The sequence below is a fragment of the Xiphophorus hellerii genome, chromosome 23 (assembly GCF_003331165.1).
Source record: "Xiphophorus hellerii strain 12219 chromosome 23, Xiphophorus_hellerii-4.1, whole genome shotgun sequence".
Taxonomy (NCBI): Eukaryota; Metazoa; Chordata; class Actinopteri; order Cyprinodontiformes; family Poeciliidae; genus Xiphophorus; species Xiphophorus hellerii.
In genome coordinates this window covers 23,436,091-23,454,220 of record NC_045694.1, presented here as the reverse complement: position 1 = coordinate 23,454,220, position 18,130 = coordinate 23,436,091, and the positions used below count along the sequence as shown (strand labels likewise).

The following is an 18,130-nucleotide window of genomic DNA, read 5'->3' as shown; positions in this document are numbered from 1 at the left end:
AGAATATAAAAGTAAAGTAAATTGGACACTGAAATGATTTTTGCATTTTGATTTTAAGACAATACTAAGAATTTTTGTGGCCCACGAGTGATTTTCAACTTTACAATGACAATCATGGCAAAAAAAAAAAAAAAATTGGATGAATCTGAGATACAAGTTTGTAAATAAAAGTGCCAGGACTTTTTGAATAACGTCCTTCGGAATGATGAGTGTAAAACTGAATTATCTGGACATAGTGTGCTTGGTATAAACTTGATGCAGCGTTCCAGGAAAGCTATCTTATGCCAACTGTGAAGCATGGAGGTGGGCGTGTCATGGTTTGGGGATGCTTTACTGGAGCATGTCAAAAAGTGATGAGTGGGGCAAACTTTCCTCAGAATAAAATGACAGACTGATAGTTACAATAAGCTGCATTCTGAATATGTTTCAGAGCATAGAAGAGGCTAGGGTGTCTGAACCCTCACTTTGAAATCCTTAGAATCCACATCTTTGTTGATTTTTTTTTTGTTTAATAAGAGGCCAAAGTTAACATTATGCAATTATTTTTGAGCTCTCTTTTATTCAGAGACAAATCACAGATAAAAAATATATATTTGAACATTTCTTTACTCTTTAGTCTTAAATTATGCCTCTGGAATTAAATATGATTTATAAAATGCTTTTTACACTTTTTGCAAGGGTACCACTGTGGCTGGTGTTGTTGCACTGGCTAAAAATAAACAATATTTGCATTTATTCTCTGGAGTGAGAAACACACATTATTAAGGAAGTTATATAAAACACACTATGGACGTTTGTGTTATGTGAACAAGAAAGGAGGTTTTAAGGTAAATATCATACATTGTATTTTTTAATTAATTAAGAAAAGAGACTGTAATGAAACGTACGCTTTTAGTGCACTCAACTAATAAAATTATATATAGTATTAGTTGTTTTTTTAATTATTATTCCTAATCATGGTCTAAAAATACATTTCTCAGTACTTTTTATTCTTCCTCGGAAGGAGGTTTCCTCATAACTTTATTTAAAAGTCAAATAAGCTTCATAAATACATGACAACACACGGCTTGCACTGCAGTAATGGATTCTGATTCACAAACCATCCAAATCAACGTTCATTTCTCCCTTCCTTCAGCCACTGTCCAATCCGCGCTCTGGAAACTGTCACGAGCTCAGTTCAGCCAATAGAGTGTGAATCGAAACGGCCGTTGTGCTCTGCTAGGAGCTAGGCAGCTTAGCTAGCTCAGGGCTAATGGTTGAAAGATATTCTAGGTCGTTTAAAATCTGTATTCAACTCTCACACTACTGAGGAGTCGCTGGTAAGGTGCGTAGAAACATATTTTTACTTACCTTTTTAAGTAGTTCGCTTTATTTTTACTTAAAGGATATAGCTATTTAGCCGAAGCTAGTTGTGACTGTACCGTTTGATGGGTTTCAGTCAAAAGTTTTAGCGTCTAATGTTAGCATCCTCTCGGAGAGGTCGCAATGATATTCTACAACCAAGTTTCTTTTAATGTATAAACAACAGTATGGCTTTGTAGACTCTTGTTAAAACGTGTAGATCATGTGGCTTGCTTCAGTTATCGAAGATAAGGCAGTTTTGTGTAATTCTAATATTAAACCGCCGACGGGTAATGCAAGTAATTAGAAATTTTGTACATTATACTGTTATGTACTATGTGAAAAGCTGTAATTGCACCTCTAAACTAGAAAGCTTTTCTTACTTGGCAATATGGATTAGTTAGTGTGAGACTGCTGCTGTACTTTTATTTAGCATCTTTTTTTAGAAATTCAGAGATGTGGGAAATTAAAATGGTTCATGTTTTGCAACCACAATATCTGTTTATGAAATTTTTAACAGCCACTTGAAAAACTACTACTATCCATTGAGTTGCAAAAAACCACCTGTGCAAACTATTAACTATAAAAATATACTCCTTATATGTGCTTTAATTTTGTGTAAATATTATGTTTGTGTTTCATGAAAACTCAAAGGAAAAACGGTTAAAACTAGATAAAAAAAAAAAAAAAAATGTTGAATGCCTAATTAATGGCTGAGCAGATAAAAAGGGAAAAAAACAACTCCCATTTAATTGAAAAAAAACCCAACATGGTACTTCGTGCAAAAAGTTCATATATATATATATATATATATATGTGTGTGTGTGTAGAAGACTCTGTATTTTTTTAGCTCGACTTAATTATGTGGTACTTTATATCTGTTACATAAAACCACAGTAAAGTGCAATCAACGTCATGTTCTTTGCAACAAACATTCATGTTAGTAATAGAACAGCTTGTGAAATTGTTGCAGTAATGGCTTTCTTTGAGGATTAATTTAATAGAATGCATTAGAAAAGCATTTTAAACACATCCATGTTAAATGGGGACAAAAAGACAAAAATATCCATCGATACTTTCAAGTGAAGCTGCTCACACAAAATGGAAGGAATGTCTGAAATAAGCCTTTCGAATCGACACGTGTCGTCTTTGTGGCTTTGTTGTTCAGGTTGACATCATGGGTGAACCGCAGCAGGTCAGCGCCCTTCCTCCGCCGCCGACGCAGTACATCAAAGAGTACACAGATGAAAACATCCGCAAAGGCCTGGCCCCCAAGCCACCGCCGCCCATCAGGGACCATTACATGATGTTTGGCAACCAGTTCCAGTGCGACGACCTCATCATCCGTCCCCTGGAGAGCCAGGGCATCGAGAGGCTTCACCCTATGCAGTTTGACCACAAGCGGGAGCTCAAGAAGCTGAACATGTCCATTCTTGTGAACTTCCTGGACTTGCTGGACATCCTCATAAAAAGCCCGGGCAGCATAAAGCGGGAGGAGAAGCTGGAAGACATAAAGCTTCTGTTTGTCCATATGCACCACCTGATTAACGAGTACCGGCCCCACCAAGCCAGGGAGACGCTAAGGGTGATGATGGAGGTGCAGAAGAGGCAGAGGCTGGAGACGGCCGAAAGGTTCCAGAAACATCTGGAAAGAGTGGTGGAGATGATCCAGGGGTGCCTCGCCTCCCTACCTGACGACTTGCCCCAGTCGGAGGGTCCGGATGTCTCTTGTGGCGGGACTAAGAGTTCGTCTGCGGGGCCCAGTTTTGGTTGTTCTTCTGGACAGGCCCCCATGCTGAAAAGCGAACCAATGGACGTGGAGGAAACGGGTTCCAGCTGCATGGCAGCCGGCATGCTGGACAAAAACACTACTAGTTTAAAAAGGGACAAAACATGGGACAAGGATGCCGCCATGTGTAGTATAATCGATGAAATAGCTTAAAATAGACAGTTTTAAGTTTTCTTGTTTCTTTTTGTACTCTCGAATCATGTCTTTACTTCTGTGAGATATTTCTTGCATTCTCTAGTTTTTATTTGCAAAGATTATGTTCACTTAGAGAATTGGAATCTGTAGATAGATAGTTAATGTTCTCAGTTTCAAGGTTTATTTTCCTGTGAGACTCAATAAATTCCCAACTGCTGTTCACTCCTGTCACAACAGTTTGATACAGCGACCTACATAAAGGTGTATTATCTCTCTTACCATGACTTGCATGTCATGTAATTCAGTGAAGTCACCTTAAGGTCAGTTCCTGCACGCCTATTGCGTGCAACTCGCTTTTCTTGCTGCCTGTGTGGCCCGGCGTTTATTTCACACCGCCGCTGTTGAGAGAAATGCTCGTTTTTTTGGAAAAGCGACTGCAAGTTTTCTTCATGTGTTCATGTGTTATGAAAGGTTGCTTGCACTCATCACACCGCGCACAGGAGAAAGATCTCAGAGGATGAATCTGCATGGTGAGTCATAACGGGTCTGAATCTGTGGAGAATAAAAACGGAAAGCTTTGCAATCGTGCAAATACGTTGCATTGTGACCGAGGAGGTTTTCTGGTGCTCTTTTGCAAATATGGAGGGAAAATAAATCGGGGGAGAGGTTAGAAATCTGCTTTTGACTTTCGCATTTAAAGCTTCAATGACCCTGACCGGTGACACCAAAAAAAAGTTTATGTTTATCAACTCAGAGATTTTGTACCCCTGTAGTTCCTACAAGAAAATCCAAATATGACAACATCTGGATCCAGGTGAAACGATACAAAGATCAGAAATTAGTCACAGTAAAATATAAAAAAAATCTATTTTTATTCATCATCGAATGAAGACTAAAATATGCAATGGAAAAAAAGAACATACACGTGATATGCTTAATCATAGATATTTGTGCTTTCTCCTGTCTACTGAGTGTTTAGAAAATCAAAGAGCAAACAAGTAGGTTGATGTCATGATCTGGCAGGATGTCGTTGTCTTCTGCTGGGATTCCCTTCACTATGTCAAGTTAATGTAGCAATTCTGAGCTTTTTTTGAATCATGAAACTCCACAGTGGCTTTAAACGCGACATGGCGCTTCTATAAAGCAGAAGTTTATAGTATTTCGAATTAGAAAAAAAAAAAAAGGACTTTAGTCGCAAAAAACGGGTTATGAAACACGGGATCCTTGGGTTTCACAACAGGGCTGAAAGCGGTGCTCTCCTCCAATCGCGAAGCCTGCTGCGGCGTCACGTGACTTTTATTTATGTAACGTAATGGGGTTACACAGTAACTGAGCTTCGTGGCTGTGGATACGTTGCTACAGAGGTTACAAACGGACAGAGACACCTGAGTAAGGGAAGGAAACAGTAAATGTGCGCTTTTATTGACCCAGCTGTTCGGTCCGGTTGGCTCGGTGCTGTTTGGAGTTTGGAGCGTCGAGGCGAGCGGTGCGTCGCACTGGGAGTTGCGGTGTCCATTTAAACTGTCTGAGAAAGGGAAGATGCTGCTCGAGCCGAACCAAAGACTCGCCAAATGTTCGAAAAGACAATGTCAATGAATAGCTTCGGTTTGAAAAGTGAATCTAAAAGGTGAGCTCTTGAGGAGGGGGGACTCACAAACCAGTCTGTTCGCTGGTCGTCGGTATGTTACTTGAAAGCACTGTGCAATATTGACCCCCTCCTTGGTCTCCCGCCCCCTTTGGGTTCGCTTTGACGGACAAAGCTTGAAACTCTCCCCGCGCTGCATCGTTCAGAAACGCAGGTTTGACTCATGGATCTGCTGGAGTGCCCGCACTGCCTCTTCCCAATGTGCGAGCCGGTGACCGTTCCGTGCGGCCACACGTTCTGCCGGAGGTGCGTGGGGGGCTACCTCCCCTCCAAATGCCCGCTGTGCAAAGAGAGGCTGAAACAAAAGGAGGCGAGGAGCACCAAGAACAACGTTCTGCTCATCGGGGTCATCGAAAAGTGCTGGCCCGACGAGACGAGAGTGAAGTGCCACATCCAGGAGAAGCTCAAAGCGAACGAGTTCCCGGAAGCTTTACGCATGGCCAATGAGGGGCTGCACTTAGGTAAGGGAACGCATAGAGACTGGTATGCGCGTTTTTGTTTTTTTTTATAGATCACTGCTGCATAACGTACATGTCAAGTGTCTGAATGTGGACCACAGAGATAGACTTTTAGCTACATAACGAGCCGGCCTCAAATATAAACAAAATAAGTCATTGCTTGTGGACTCCGAGCCAGTAGAGGGCCCTCAAGAGCGCTTGGCTTCCTATGCAAAATTGTATTTGTTGCTATAGGCATTGAAGATTGGTTTCATTAACACAATTTTGTTTTATTTTTTTATAGACTTTAAGCATTCATATCCAGTATTTAGACAGAAAACAGGCAGAGAAACACAACCCGCATGTTGAGGACTAGCGGCCTCTGTATATGGGGTGCCTACACCTCTAATCCAACATATACAGCTGCTTTTAAAATGTATTTATTTATTTTTTTACTTTACACGCTCATGTGCCGACAAATCGGAAGTGGGGCTCTAAATCAAATTAGGCTTGGAGTCTTTTGCAAGCTAAGGCCGAATGTATAATAATTGAACGGTGTACAGGTCAAAGACTATTAATGTAGGAAATAAGCACATTAAAAAAACTCTTAACTTTTAGTCTAGCTCAAGTGTTGATGCGGCAGTCACATTTAACATTTTTCCCTTCCCATCTGTCCTTGTCAGTCGCACACGCTGTGACAAATGCTGTCAGAAGCGAAGAGAGCAGATGACTTGCAATCACAACATTTGGCACAAGTTGAGGAGGCATATCTGTTCCCATTTTCCTCCATCAAAACCAAAAACTAACAAAAAACATCCAACGTTGACATTTTTCTACAGGATGTGGAATATTTTTTGCTAAAACCTGCACCATCCTGCGTACACTTGCTCATCCTCTGCTGTTGACCTGATTTGGTGCATGAGACTACATGAAATCTAAAATAGACAACTTCTGCCCCAGATATCTTCTTTCTGTCGGGCACCCAGGGATTGGAGAGCAATAGTTTGTGGCAGGGTCTACATGCCACTGTGCCATGCAGACCCTGCCAGGCCTATTAAATACATCTCCCACACATGGTCCACTATCATGTAATGTTATGCAATGATGCCTGTTCACATTCATGCATCGTTTTGCATCGTTTCTTGAAGGCTTATGGTTGAACCTGTTTCTCTCTCTTTGTTTTTAAAAGCAATGGCATTTCCATGCACTGAGTCAGTGTTTGTGACACTCTGCTCTATATAAACAGCACTTGTGTAACAGTTTTAGGTAACAGACACTCTACAAATTGGTGTAACATGTGTATTAAAGCTACTATGCAGTAGTCAGTCAGTTTTTCTATTTGTTTTGCTGCTTTATTAATTATTTTTTAACAAACTTAAAAACCTCCCCTCCCAAAATTATGCTTGGGAGGGGAAAGATCATGTAGAGAGATTACACAAGGCTCCGGAGCAGAGGTCCTTCTGACACGTCCATTTGTACTCATATTTTTTTATGTGAATGTTTTTATCCTAACTCCTCATTCAAAGGCAGTTCCTTATATTTTGGATGGCTGCAACAAAAATGTATAAGCTGCAACAGTCAGAAATATTTGTTGAAGAAAATGGAAATGGTCAGATTTCATTATTTGATCTACAGAGAAATGAGCTCTAGTGATTATTTCAAGCAAAGTTATTCAATTATTGAGGTTCAGCATGTTTGATTACAATTTCCATGTCTTATTGATGTTTTCTTCCTCTCCTGGTATCTAACTCTATTCCTAAAAATGATCTCCATGTTTAAAAGCCAAATTTATTATTATAGCACCATTCATACACAAGGCAATCCAATATTTTTTAAAATAGGAAATCGAACAAAGACAATAAAAACATTGCATTTTATTTAAAAAAAAGATCTTTACATGTCAAACAAATAACAGCTTTGCATTTTTTTTAAAGCCAAACCTAAATTCAAATGTAATTTTAAATTTATGGTAAATGCCAACCTTATAATTTTCTTCCTTCAATCACTTGTCAATTATCAAGCAAGCATCTCATTGGTCGGATTCTGTGATCGGTTGCTGCAAAAACCAAAAATGTTTTGAATCCTGAATGAAATGACCCGAAGGGTTACATTATGTAAGTGAAAAGTCTGTTCAGTAACTTGCAAAACGTGTGATATTTGTGAAGAAGCTAATCTAATGTACGATTGTCTAGAAGTATAACTCTGAACAAGCAACAGAATAAATTCTATCAAAAGCGAACTTCTGATAATCAGCCAACGACACCAGATAGCAGAAGTCTTCCCACCTAAAACAACTAAAACACACCGGTATAGAATGAAATAGTAACAGCTACAATAAAAGAAAAAAGACATCAGAAGGACTTGGATTCTGTTGAAACCACAACACCAGATAACCTCTCTGGATTTTTCTGATAGCGAGGCGCTCAGCGAACTCTTTCAGATTTACGTTCACACATTCTGAGTCAGCAAACAGGACTTCAGGTCCTTCTTATACAATACCACGTCAGAATGGTCATCTTACCCAGCAAACATTAACATTGTAAGAGCAGCAGAAAATCTAAAAGGGCAACGTTGTCATTCTTAACTATTAAAAATAAATGAATCTTAGGAATATTTATCCAGAGCAGCTTTAGAATGATGTAAACCACAGCAATGTTCATAACTGATTATCAGCAACAACAACAAAAAAAACAAGAAAAGAAAGATAGCAGCTGATGAACAGAAACAACTTCCCCTCGACTGCCGTTTTCGCCGTCATCGACTTTATCACCAAAGCAATTCAGAACTTTCCTGCAGTTTCTGTAGCACGGGCAAAATTTCCAGTGGCCCAAAGACATTTAATTCAAATATGCTGATCGGCTGAATATTTATTACTTTCCTAGAGCAACCAGAAGTAATTGGCTATTTAGCTCTATAAATAATGAATGAGAGTCACTTGGTGGAAATTACTGGGTAAATAAGGAGAACTGACCTTGGTAATGCATTTGTTTTTTAAAAAGTATATACATTATTAGATTTTTTTTTTCTCTCCACATTTGAGAGGGCCCTAGCGCTCCCTGTGGACCAACTACCGCTGAATATAATTAATCTAAAATTAGACTACCGGTACTGGGAATTAGAATAATGCCATTTATGACTGAATTCATAGGGCCATCGGAGTGTCTTTGGAGTCGTACACAATACGTAAGGTTGTTCTAATGCAACTTCAATGCTTCAGAAGCTATATGCAAATGAGCCAGATTGCTCTGAGCTTCTTTTCTTAGTCTGCTTTATGTATCATTTGAAATATTTCAGTGTAAATCCACGATTCACTGCCTGCCTGGGTTTTTATTGACAGTGTAGATTTGTTTAAAGAAAAATAGATCACTGTGAAAATCCACAGCTGGATAACAGATTTAATCCTTAAAAAAATTCCTCCTACTAATAGAGCGTAAATTGACTTGCTTACAAGTCACATCTGGCAGTCTAATTTAAGAACTGTGCAGATGTTGCCGCATGACTCATGTTGCTAGTATCTGTTGCCACTTGTTCCGACTGATGCATGCTCCTGTCTGCTTCCTCCCCGCTCCCTCCTAGTCCCGGACAATCAGAGTTTGAAGTTGTTCAGAGCTGAAGCTAACCTGGGCCTGCTGCGGTTCTCCGATGCTCTGACGGACCTCGACTACCTCTGCTGCCTTCAACCCAACTGGACAGAAGTGAGAAATAAGCCCTCTTTCTCCACACATTATCATCAGATGTTTTCAGTTTCGTCTATGTAACGAAATAGTAGCCAGACAGCTGGTTATTGTGGCTTAACCAGAGTGAGAGTGTAAAGAACATTCTCATATCTGACTATGTTGTGTTACGCTGAGTTCAGTTCCCCTGCTGTCAATTAGTAGCTGCCAGTTAAAATATTTAACTGGCAGCATTTTGATTATATTCTCGTAACTTAATGTGCATGCACAGCAGGAAGTTACACTTCCACACTAAGCGCCTAACAACACTAATTTGATCATAATAGTTAATGTTTTAACAGCTTACAATAGATTCCTCTATGAAATTTCGTCTCATTTGTATCTAGCCATCCATGATAAAATTGCCACAGTGTGTGTTTCCTGAATGTAACCCAAAACATTTGGTTTTGTTACATAAATGCAATGACACGTAACCAGAAAAGTGCTCATTCCCTCTTCTCTTTTTACCCCAGAGCTCTAAGCAATTCCATTGAGAGCCGTTTTTTTCATTTATTTTTTTGCTGCTTTTATTAAGGTTACATCACACTCAGCGTTATGCAAACAGCTACTTGTGTCATAACTTAATAATTCTGTGCTGGTGTGCAGAATCGCTGAAAACTACGTACGCGGTATATAACTTGTTTGGTTTTATTCGTTATGTCACATTAGATTTCACATCATCAGCAGTTCAACTGACAGCGTCGGGCAATGCAGATCAGACAGGACTTATGATCAGGAAGAAAAACATTTTACGATAAACTTGAATAATGTGCATTTATCTGGGGCATTATAACACATACCGATAGAAAGAAAAAATGTTAGCAGTCATGGTTAAGATGCACAAATATGCTTAAAATAACATTTACTTCTTTGTAGTAACATGAAAATCCAGCCTTTAATTTAAGTGCATTTGCACTGTGGGACAAAAGAATGCATTTATTTAAGAAATAATTGTAACACAGGTAAAAATGTTGGTATTCAACCTTTTTTTTATTTTTTTTATTACAATTTATACTTCATGTTAAAGTGAATCTGAGTTTGTCGGAACTTCAGATTTTTAACCCACGACTTCCTGTTTTTCTAGTGGATAATTAGGACAAGGATCACTTCTTTTAACTCCTGTATCACTATGGTTGCGTGAGGACACATATTTATTTCTCTACAACATTAATGACATTAATCTGTTCTACCATAGCAACTCTACTGGGACTTATCTCGTGCTTACTGTAAAGTAAGCGCCGTGGGAGCTGAACTCATACAAATACAAGGACATTTTTCCAAAAAACACCACCAAAAAACAAGTGAATTCCTCCAGAAAACTGATTGCGCTGATTGTTCTGTTCTGCTCTGTTTGCGCAGGGCTTTTTTCGTAAAGGAAATGTACTGCTGGAAATGGGTCAGCAGAAGGAAGCCCTGATCCAGTTCCACCGTTGCCTAAAACTCCAAGCTGACTTTGTTCCTGCAAAGAGCCAGATCAAGAAGGTTCGCTTGCATTTCAAGTTAGATTTTCCATAAGGAACTAAAGACGTGAAATCTCTAAGCTACTGCAGTGCTATAGAAATGCACCCCTGTTTTTACTATTTAACCCAAAATGATAGGTTCTGCAGGTAGAGGGGATAGCCGTGCCGGAGGAGGTGCCATGCATTCTGCAGCTGGTTTCCGAGTTCTTGACAGATCCCTGCCCCATCACCACCCTCAGTGGCTCTCAGGCGCCGACACAAGGAGAAGCCAAGCACCCAAACGTAGACAGGAGAGAAGCACACAAGGTGAAGGCGATATTTAGCTGTTGAGACAAAATAAATGTTAAAATCAACCCTGGCCTAATGAGAGTGCGTGTCGTTTCTGGCTCCAAGATGAAGCATGACGCAGGTACCGAGTGCTGCCTCAGCCTCTGCCAAGCTGTTTCCTTCCTGCCTGCTGCCGAGGAAGACGAGGAAATGATGATGAGGAAGGACGAATGCCAAGGTAGAGGTAAGCTGAGGCACAGCCAGAGACGTATGATGATTTTCACTAGACCTCTTGTCAGTGTTGGTTTGAAATAACTGTGGAACAAATTTTTCATCCTTTAAATTAACTTCTTACAACTTTCTGTCGGTCTTAGGTGAAAGTCAAGCGCACAGAGAGGAAACGCTGGCTGTGCTCACCGTGTCAGACTTTGAGTGCCCTCTCTGCATAAGGTCAGTGTCCTCCTAAGCTACCTGTAATCCATAATGCATCTCTGCGTGTAGTTTGTCTCTCCTGGAGACCTACCTCCGGCTGATTCCGTTCTCACCCTCCCTCTCCCTGGTTAATGTTTGGCTACCTCACAGTCTGTAAACAAACGTAAAAGCAATAGTATTAGTAGCGTAACCCTTCGTCCTCTGCTGAGCTGTATTTAACTAGGTCTTGTGTCTGCCACTCTGTCATTTGCAGGCTGTTTTTTGAGCCTGTCACAACACCCTGTGGTCACACTTTCTGCAAAAACTGCATCGAGAGGAGTCTGGACCACAACGTACGGTGTCCACTCTGCAAACAGCCGTTGCAAGAGGTAACCAATGAATGAAAAATGGTTTTTATTTTTTATTTTTCTTCTTGCAATTAAGTCCAAATGGTGTTTATATCCTGTATGTGCACCTCATAAAGATCTCTACTTTATGAGATTTCCTCATGGTTTTTGCCTCACTCTGTACTTTACTCGTAAAAATCACACAATCGCTTGAAAACACAGTCACATAAAAAGCCAGAAAATTGTAAAATCCAGAAAATGTATACTCTCTCCTGCTTGGATGCCTTTTCAACATTTGGCTTTTCATGAAACAGACCTTTAAATGTGTTAATAATTTCGTCCCAGAGGGAATTTTGAAGCAAATCCATAAATAGATCATAGATGCTGTAAGATCACAGATGAAACATCATTTGGACAGTCTTTTTTTTTTTCCCTCCAGGGGGTCTTTTGTGGGCTTTACTGTCCCTTATATGAAAGTAGGCTGACAGGAAAGGGGGAAGACATGTGGCAAATGTTGCCGGGTGTGGGAATCGAACCCGCGTCGAGGACTCGAGGCCTCCAAACGTGGGTCGCGCTATCCCCTACGCCACCACAGCACGCCCATTTGGACAGTCTTTTAAAAGAAACCCAAATTCAAACATGTGAACAATGAAACTTGCAAAACTCACATTGCTCAGCTATTTATAGAGGTTGTTAACTTCATTAATTTTATGGGATTTTCCTTTTATCAGTCTTAAAACGGGTTCTTTGTGTTAAAAGTTTAAAAGTTAACTTCTATACCCTACAGACTGGGCCTGTGGACTAGCTTTTAGCCTAAGGACTTTTTGAATGTCATATTATTTTGTCTTGTCCCTGATCAAATATATTTGAAAAAAAAATAGATACATAATATATTCAGTTTAGATAGACAGATGAAGAATTTACATGAATATTCTTTCAACATTTGTCATTTGCGTGCTACAAATTACTGGTTTCTAACAGATGGAAAATAACTCAGTCCACCCTTGATTAACGCCATGCAGAGCTCAAGTTTTTTCTCAACTAAAATAAATTTGAAGTTCAACATGGCATACTGCCACCTAGTGGGAATATGAGGAAAGTCACCATGCATTATCCTAACCCTAAGTCTAGAATTGTCTTTATTTTTCTTTAAATAAGTAACAGCTCAGTGTCATTGTGAATGTAGCAATAAAGTCACTATTTTCCAAGTCACAAAAAGGTTAAAGGTCAACTGAATTCAATTCAAAAGTAATTGCTCACTGTTAAACATGATGAGAATGATTTATTGTACCTATTAAAGCTAGAAAAACAAAGAAAAAAAAGTTAATTGTAATAGTTTTATGGTATCATTGCAGTTTTATCAACAATAACTGTGTCTCTTTTTTTCTCTCTCCATAGTACTTAAAAAACCGAAAGTACAACCCCACAACTCTTCTGCAGGAGATCATGGAGCAACTTTTCCCCTCTCAGTTGGCTGAAAGGAAAACGGTTCACGATGCAGAGATGGCTGAACTTTCCAAGTAGGCAACTGGCTAAGATTGTTTGATTAAATTACTACATTGTTGCCATAAAAACCACTCCCACTTTTAATTTGACATATTCTGTTATTCAACTGAAAAATATCCAAATCTATTTTTACATTTAAAAAAAAAAAAGAAAGTAAAAATAAAATGTTGTGACGATCTGGTAGCTCCACTTATTGGCTCTTTGTTGAAGCATCTTCTTGTGTACACGCCTACCATTAAGACTACTGAATCTGATTTACCAGAAAGAAGTTTCAGCTTTCCTTGTAGCATCTCTTTCGACCTTTAGTTGTTTACATCGTTTAGCTAAAGCCGTAGTTTGCCGAAACATTCAAACAATCAAACTGAGCTTGTTGCACAAACAACAAGCTCAGGAATACCTAAACTGCACAGAAAGTCCTAGCAAGAGTGCAGAACTAAATGTAACAGAAAACACGTGGAGCCATGAGATGTACACACAAATTGATAGCTTTGAATGACTTTTGTAATATAGAGTTCGTTATCAACAAAAGATGAGAGATGCTTTTAGATGATTCCATCTGAAGAAGGATAAGTTAGGATTTTCAATCATGAAGTGGATTAAGAAAGTATTAGCATTAGGTTACGATTGTGCTTACTTCTGCAAACAGGTTGGTGCATTTTCAATGTTTCTTTTTCATTCAAATATTACAGAATATTTGTCCAATTAAATGCATGACAAGTTTTTAAATGATTGTCATTTGTAAAAATCTGACGTTTTATTAGGGGCTTGGGTCTATTCTTTTGAGAGAGCGCGTACTCAGAATTTTCAATAAGTTTCCCCTCCTTTCCCCTTTCTCTCTTGTAGCCTTACCAAGGACATCCCCATATTTGTCTGTACGGTGGCCTTCCCTGGAGTGCCGTGCCCACTGCACATCTTTGAGCCTCGTTACCGGCTGATGATGCGCCGCTGCATGGAGACCGGCACCAAGAAGTTTGGGATGTGCAGCTATGAGCATGGCAAAGGGTATCACAGCACATGCTATCATAGTTCAGCCGCGTTAAAATATGGCTACCTTCACTAGCCTACTTGTATGCCACCACTTCAAACCTTGATCTGATGAAATGGTTAAGAAAACACAAAAATAGTTCACTTTTCCATGAATCTAGTTAAATATAAATTGTAACCGGGCAACAACCCCCACCATCAACACAATGAGGGACAAGAAAATCATTGAAAGAAGCAGTCATTTAGATTGGAATGTACAGTACTTATATTACATGTATTGCATCATAGTTCACTATTACATTTTGAGTAAGTTGAAAAAGAATAAATCGCATTTCGTCAATAAATATGAAATCTAATCTAGTTTTTATGTATCCAGTCTTAGATTAGATATGCAGTGTGAGATAGAAACATGTATTTTATTTTAAAGCTGCACATGTTCCTCAGTTTCGCCGACTACGGCTGTATGCTGGAGATCCTCGACATGGAGCGGCTGCCTGACGGGCGATCTTACGTTGAAACCGTGGGCGGCAGCAGATTCAGAGTGCTCAAAAGAGGTCAGAGGGACGGCTATCACACGGCCGACATCGAGTACCTGGAGGACGTCAAGGTCAGGAAATTCTCCCGGACATGCAAGTGAATTCAAACACTGAGAACCGGATTTCTGTCTCAGCTCCTGCTGAATATCTTCGGTGTTCTCTGTGTGCGTCAGGTGGACGGTAGCGAGCTGGAGCTTTTGCAGCGTCTTCATGACAGTGTGTACCAGCAGGCCCAGGACTGGTATCAGCGCGTGGGCAGCCGCAGCCGCGAGCACATAAACAGACAGCATGGCAGCATGCCAGATAAGGAGGCAGACATTCAGGTTTGTGCCATAACACAGCTCTAAAACATCAATTCACCTGCTTCTGGTGGGTATAGAAAAACCCCACTAAGAGCAAGAATTTAAAAATTTCTCACGCCGGCAGTGACACACCTCAAACATCAAGTGAAGAGATGATGAAGCTAAAATATACAGGAGGTAGAAGTGATAGACTTTTGATTATGTTCTGACGAGGACGATAGATGTGCAACTGCTACTCAAATATTGCAGCAACTGCGCAAGGTGCATGGCAAGGCACACAAAGATTCATTCAATGCCATGCTTGAAACTGGAAAGAAAAACTTCACTTAAATTCAAAAATAATTTGTCTAATATTTATCTGAACATTTGTAGACTCTTAAGAGCATTGAATAGTTATTTCTGGCTGATCAGTTGATCCTTAAATATGTAAAAAAAAATAAAATGAGACACTGAGGCCACAGTCAAAGCAATATCCTCCATCCTGACACTGTGAATTCCACACCCTTGTTCCTCAAACACATGCGCTATTTAAAAACACGGATTGCTTTTAAAGTGAAATATTGAAGATATGTCAGAACTTTATGATGAACAAAATCCACTTTTTTCACCCATTTTGAGATTTGGGGAAAATATTTTTTTTACACACGGCATAAAATATTTCTCTAGCCTTTCTCAAGACTTTAAACTATGTGTTTGTGAGAAAGAGAAGTCATAATATTTTCAAACTGACTCTAATCATGAAGTTCCAATATCAGCGTTTATCTCAACTAGAATTAGTAACCATGAACAATAGTTTCTATGTTTGCATCTGAGAGATTGTAGATTCTGACTTTGTAATATTTATAAAATCAGTATATTTAGTTATTCAAACAGAAGAACTTTGCTGTTATACATTTAGCCTTCCTGTTTTCCACTTATGGTTGGTTCTTTATGAACAGCTGACATATTTACAGAAAGTCGCTTCCTTTTGAATAGCTTCTTAAAATCTTTACTTTTCTTCTGACTTCATTAACACTTTTCCAATTGTGAGAGGTTTTTTTTTCTTCAACAATATCTTCTACGGTGAATAGCTAGCATGACGTGTTGCCATTTAGGAATGATGAGCTTGACAACAAAGTTAGCTTGGCTTGTCGTCGTCGAGATCGGTTATGAGTGAATTGCTCAGTTCTGGTCACCAGCGAACGCTTTGGTGCATCTCTAGTATTTATTTCATTCCACAACTATCATGTTTGGAAACATCTTTTTTTAACGTTATCATCTTTGTTTAGGTCTCGACTAACGGTCCGGCCTGGTGCTGGTGGCTCCTGTCGGTGCTTCAGCTGGACCCCGCCTATCAAACCACCTTCCTGTCACTGACCTCTCTCAAGGACCGCCTGGGACACCTCCGCCTCGTCCTGGAGTACTTTTCTCAGAGCTAGAACCCGGAGCACAACCGCAGCCTACCTAGGGTTCAACATGACACGCACGTAAAGTGAAACCAGCGCATTCACGCACAAGTGCACAACTCACCACGGGGTTCGGAATTGACCTAAACAAGGGGACGGTTTTAAAGTCCAACCTGGCCATAAGGAGAAACCTAAGGATTTGACTAGAGAACTCATTGCAGACTTGGAATTTCTGCTGTTTGATATTGCAAATAGATCTTTAAATACTTTTGTATCAGTAAGAACTTTGGGGTTCACCAAAGACAACTCTTTTTTTTCGGGTCATTAAAGGTTGTTATACATGGGGAGTTTAAACCAGGTCACGTTTCCAAATGTGCTACAGATGGAGACTGGGTGAGTTTTCTCTCTCCTCACTACAAAAACAAAGAATCTAAAAAAAGCCTGTTTAGCCTGTTAGGAGAAGACTCTTTGCATTAACTTAGCTACAGGTGGAGATAACGAACATACTGTATATGGCACACATTATCTGGAGAGGATTTCTTTGAGGGCCATGATGATCGTTTTTGATAACCCAATATCGTTCTTTGAAACAGGCAATACTTGTCTGATCTATTGGCCTTGGTAGTCATTGAACATGGCTAATTTTATACAAAGAAAGAGTTTAAAAAGACCTATTTGCATGAAAATATCGCAATAACAACGGATTCTCTTACACAACAGCAGGTGGACGATTTTGTTTCCTAATCCACAAAAACTGCTGCTGCTCAGCATTTTACCATAGACAACCTTTTTTATTTACTAATGTGTAGATTGGATCGGCAAATAAAAAGTGTAACAAGCGTGTTTTTTTTAGTGTGAGAACAGGTCGACAAGAAAATAGCCTTGTGTGTGTTTGCATTAGGTGTAAATATGGTTTTTTTTGTCCCCCGCTCTTTGTTCTTAAGTCATCATACCGTGTTGTCAGCACTGATATCAGCTACTGTTATAGCACACAAAACTGTGCCAACACATCTTGCGCAGGGACAGTCGTCAAGCAGTTTGGATAAAATGCTCCAGTTGAAGTCCGCGTCCCCAACGACGAGGGGACACCCACGACGGACGCGGCGCCTACCTCTGGCCCTTTGCTCCGACCTCTGCGTTGGTCCGGCTCATCCTCCACCACCAGCTGTGGTGCCTTTGAGTTCCACGTTATCAGGAGACCTGGATGAAGTCTTAGGGGGGGGTCTACAATACTTAAGAGGTGAACTGTTTGGTATTTTCTGTTCGCTCTAGTGCTACATTCCATGGAATGTTAAAGCTGTTAAGTTAATTTACTAACAACTACGGGCATAACTGGGTTTTATTCTTATTTTTTCACTTTCATATACGTGCCATAGAAATTTCTGTGTTGAATGCTTCGAAGTTGTTATTGTGTCACGGACTCATGTAAAGATGCCTTTTCGCATGGTGGGGCAGTGAATGACGGCAGACATAACACTTGAAGCAGTCCGGCAAAGTCCAGCTAACTTTCTTATTGATGGCAGTTTCTTCAACTGACAGGTGGCGCTAAGCTTGTATGGTAATGTATTTATAGCTGTGGATAAAAGGGGGTTCTTTGCTGCTTGAAATATTCCTCAGGAGGATAAACTGATGGATATGGAGCCCACCAGTGGTGACTCGGGTCTCATCTCTAATGTCTGTGTTAGGAAATCTTCCTGATAAATGCTAATCTAATGCAAAAAGGGACAGATAATTCAAATATTCAGAATGATAAACAAGTCCTTTTTTGTGTCTCCTCCACTTGTATTGTGATGTTTCACTAAACAGGTGCATCTTAGTTTGTTAGAATATCTTCAAAATATAAATTTATTTCAGTACTTCAGTTCAGTACTC

The 18,130-nt window shown here is 39.8% G+C and overlaps 2 protein-coding genes across 3 annotated transcripts; both read left to right on the top strand.

Annotated features, from left to right (window-relative positions):
* Nucleotides 1-1,172: 1,172 nt before the first annotated feature.
* med7 (mediator complex subunit 7) lies at nucleotides 1,173-3,487 on the top strand. 2 transcript variants are annotated; one of them, XM_032554720.1, is made up of 2 exons: nucleotides 1,173-1,324; nucleotides 2,510-3,487. In XM_032554720.1, exon 2 carries the CDS (start codon nucleotides 2,519-2,521, stop codon nucleotides 3,281-3,283), a length of 765 nt encoding a protein of 254 aa, XP_032410611.1. In that variant the 5' UTR covers nucleotides 1,173-1,324; nucleotides 2,510-2,518; the 3' UTR covers nucleotides 3,284-3,487. The 2 variants fall into 2 exon arrangements, with proteins under 2 accessions (XP_032410611.1, XP_032410612.1); XM_032554721.1 differs by having other exon boundaries at nucleotides 1,186-1,319.
* Nucleotides 3,488-4,195: 708 nt separating this feature from the next.
* Nucleotides 4,196-17,913, top strand: lonrf4 (LON peptidase N-terminal domain and ring finger 4). The gene is made up of 12 exons (XM_032554719.1): nucleotides 4,196-5,371; nucleotides 8,924-9,042; nucleotides 10,420-10,542; nucleotides 10,659-10,826; nucleotides 10,914-11,031; nucleotides 11,162-11,237; nucleotides 11,473-11,587; nucleotides 12,944-13,065; nucleotides 13,895-14,053; nucleotides 14,480-14,642; nucleotides 14,745-14,894; nucleotides 16,142-17,913. The coding sequence occupies exons 1-12, from the start codon at nucleotides 5,074-5,076 to the stop codon at nucleotides 16,289-16,291; spliced, it is 1,761 nt and encodes a 586-aa protein (XP_032410610.1). The 5' UTR covers nucleotides 4,196-5,073; the 3' UTR covers nucleotides 16,292-17,913.
* The last annotated feature ends 217 nt before the right edge of the window (nucleotides 17,914-18,130 follow it).

What these genes read in the sequence shown, in the direction of transcription:
- lonrf4 (XM_032554719.1), top strand. Translation starts at nt 5,074, where the DNA reads ATGGATCTGCTGGAGTGCCCGCACTGCCTCTTCCCAATGTGCGAGCCG. An exon ending in TTCAACCCAACTGGACAGAA is followed by an intron (nt 9,043 to 10,419) that starts GTGAGAAATAAG and finishes CTGTTTGCGCAG; the next exon opens with GGCTTTTTTCGTAAAGGAAA. An exon ending in AGCTATGAGCATGGCAAAGG is followed by an intron (nt 14,054 to 14,479) that starts GTATCACAGCAC and finishes CATGTTCCTCAG; the next exon opens with TTTCGCCGACTACGGCTGTA.
- med7 (XM_032554720.1), top strand. Translation starts at nt 2,519, where the DNA reads ATGGGTGAACCGCAGCAGGTCAGCGCCCTTCCTCCGCCGCCGACGCAG.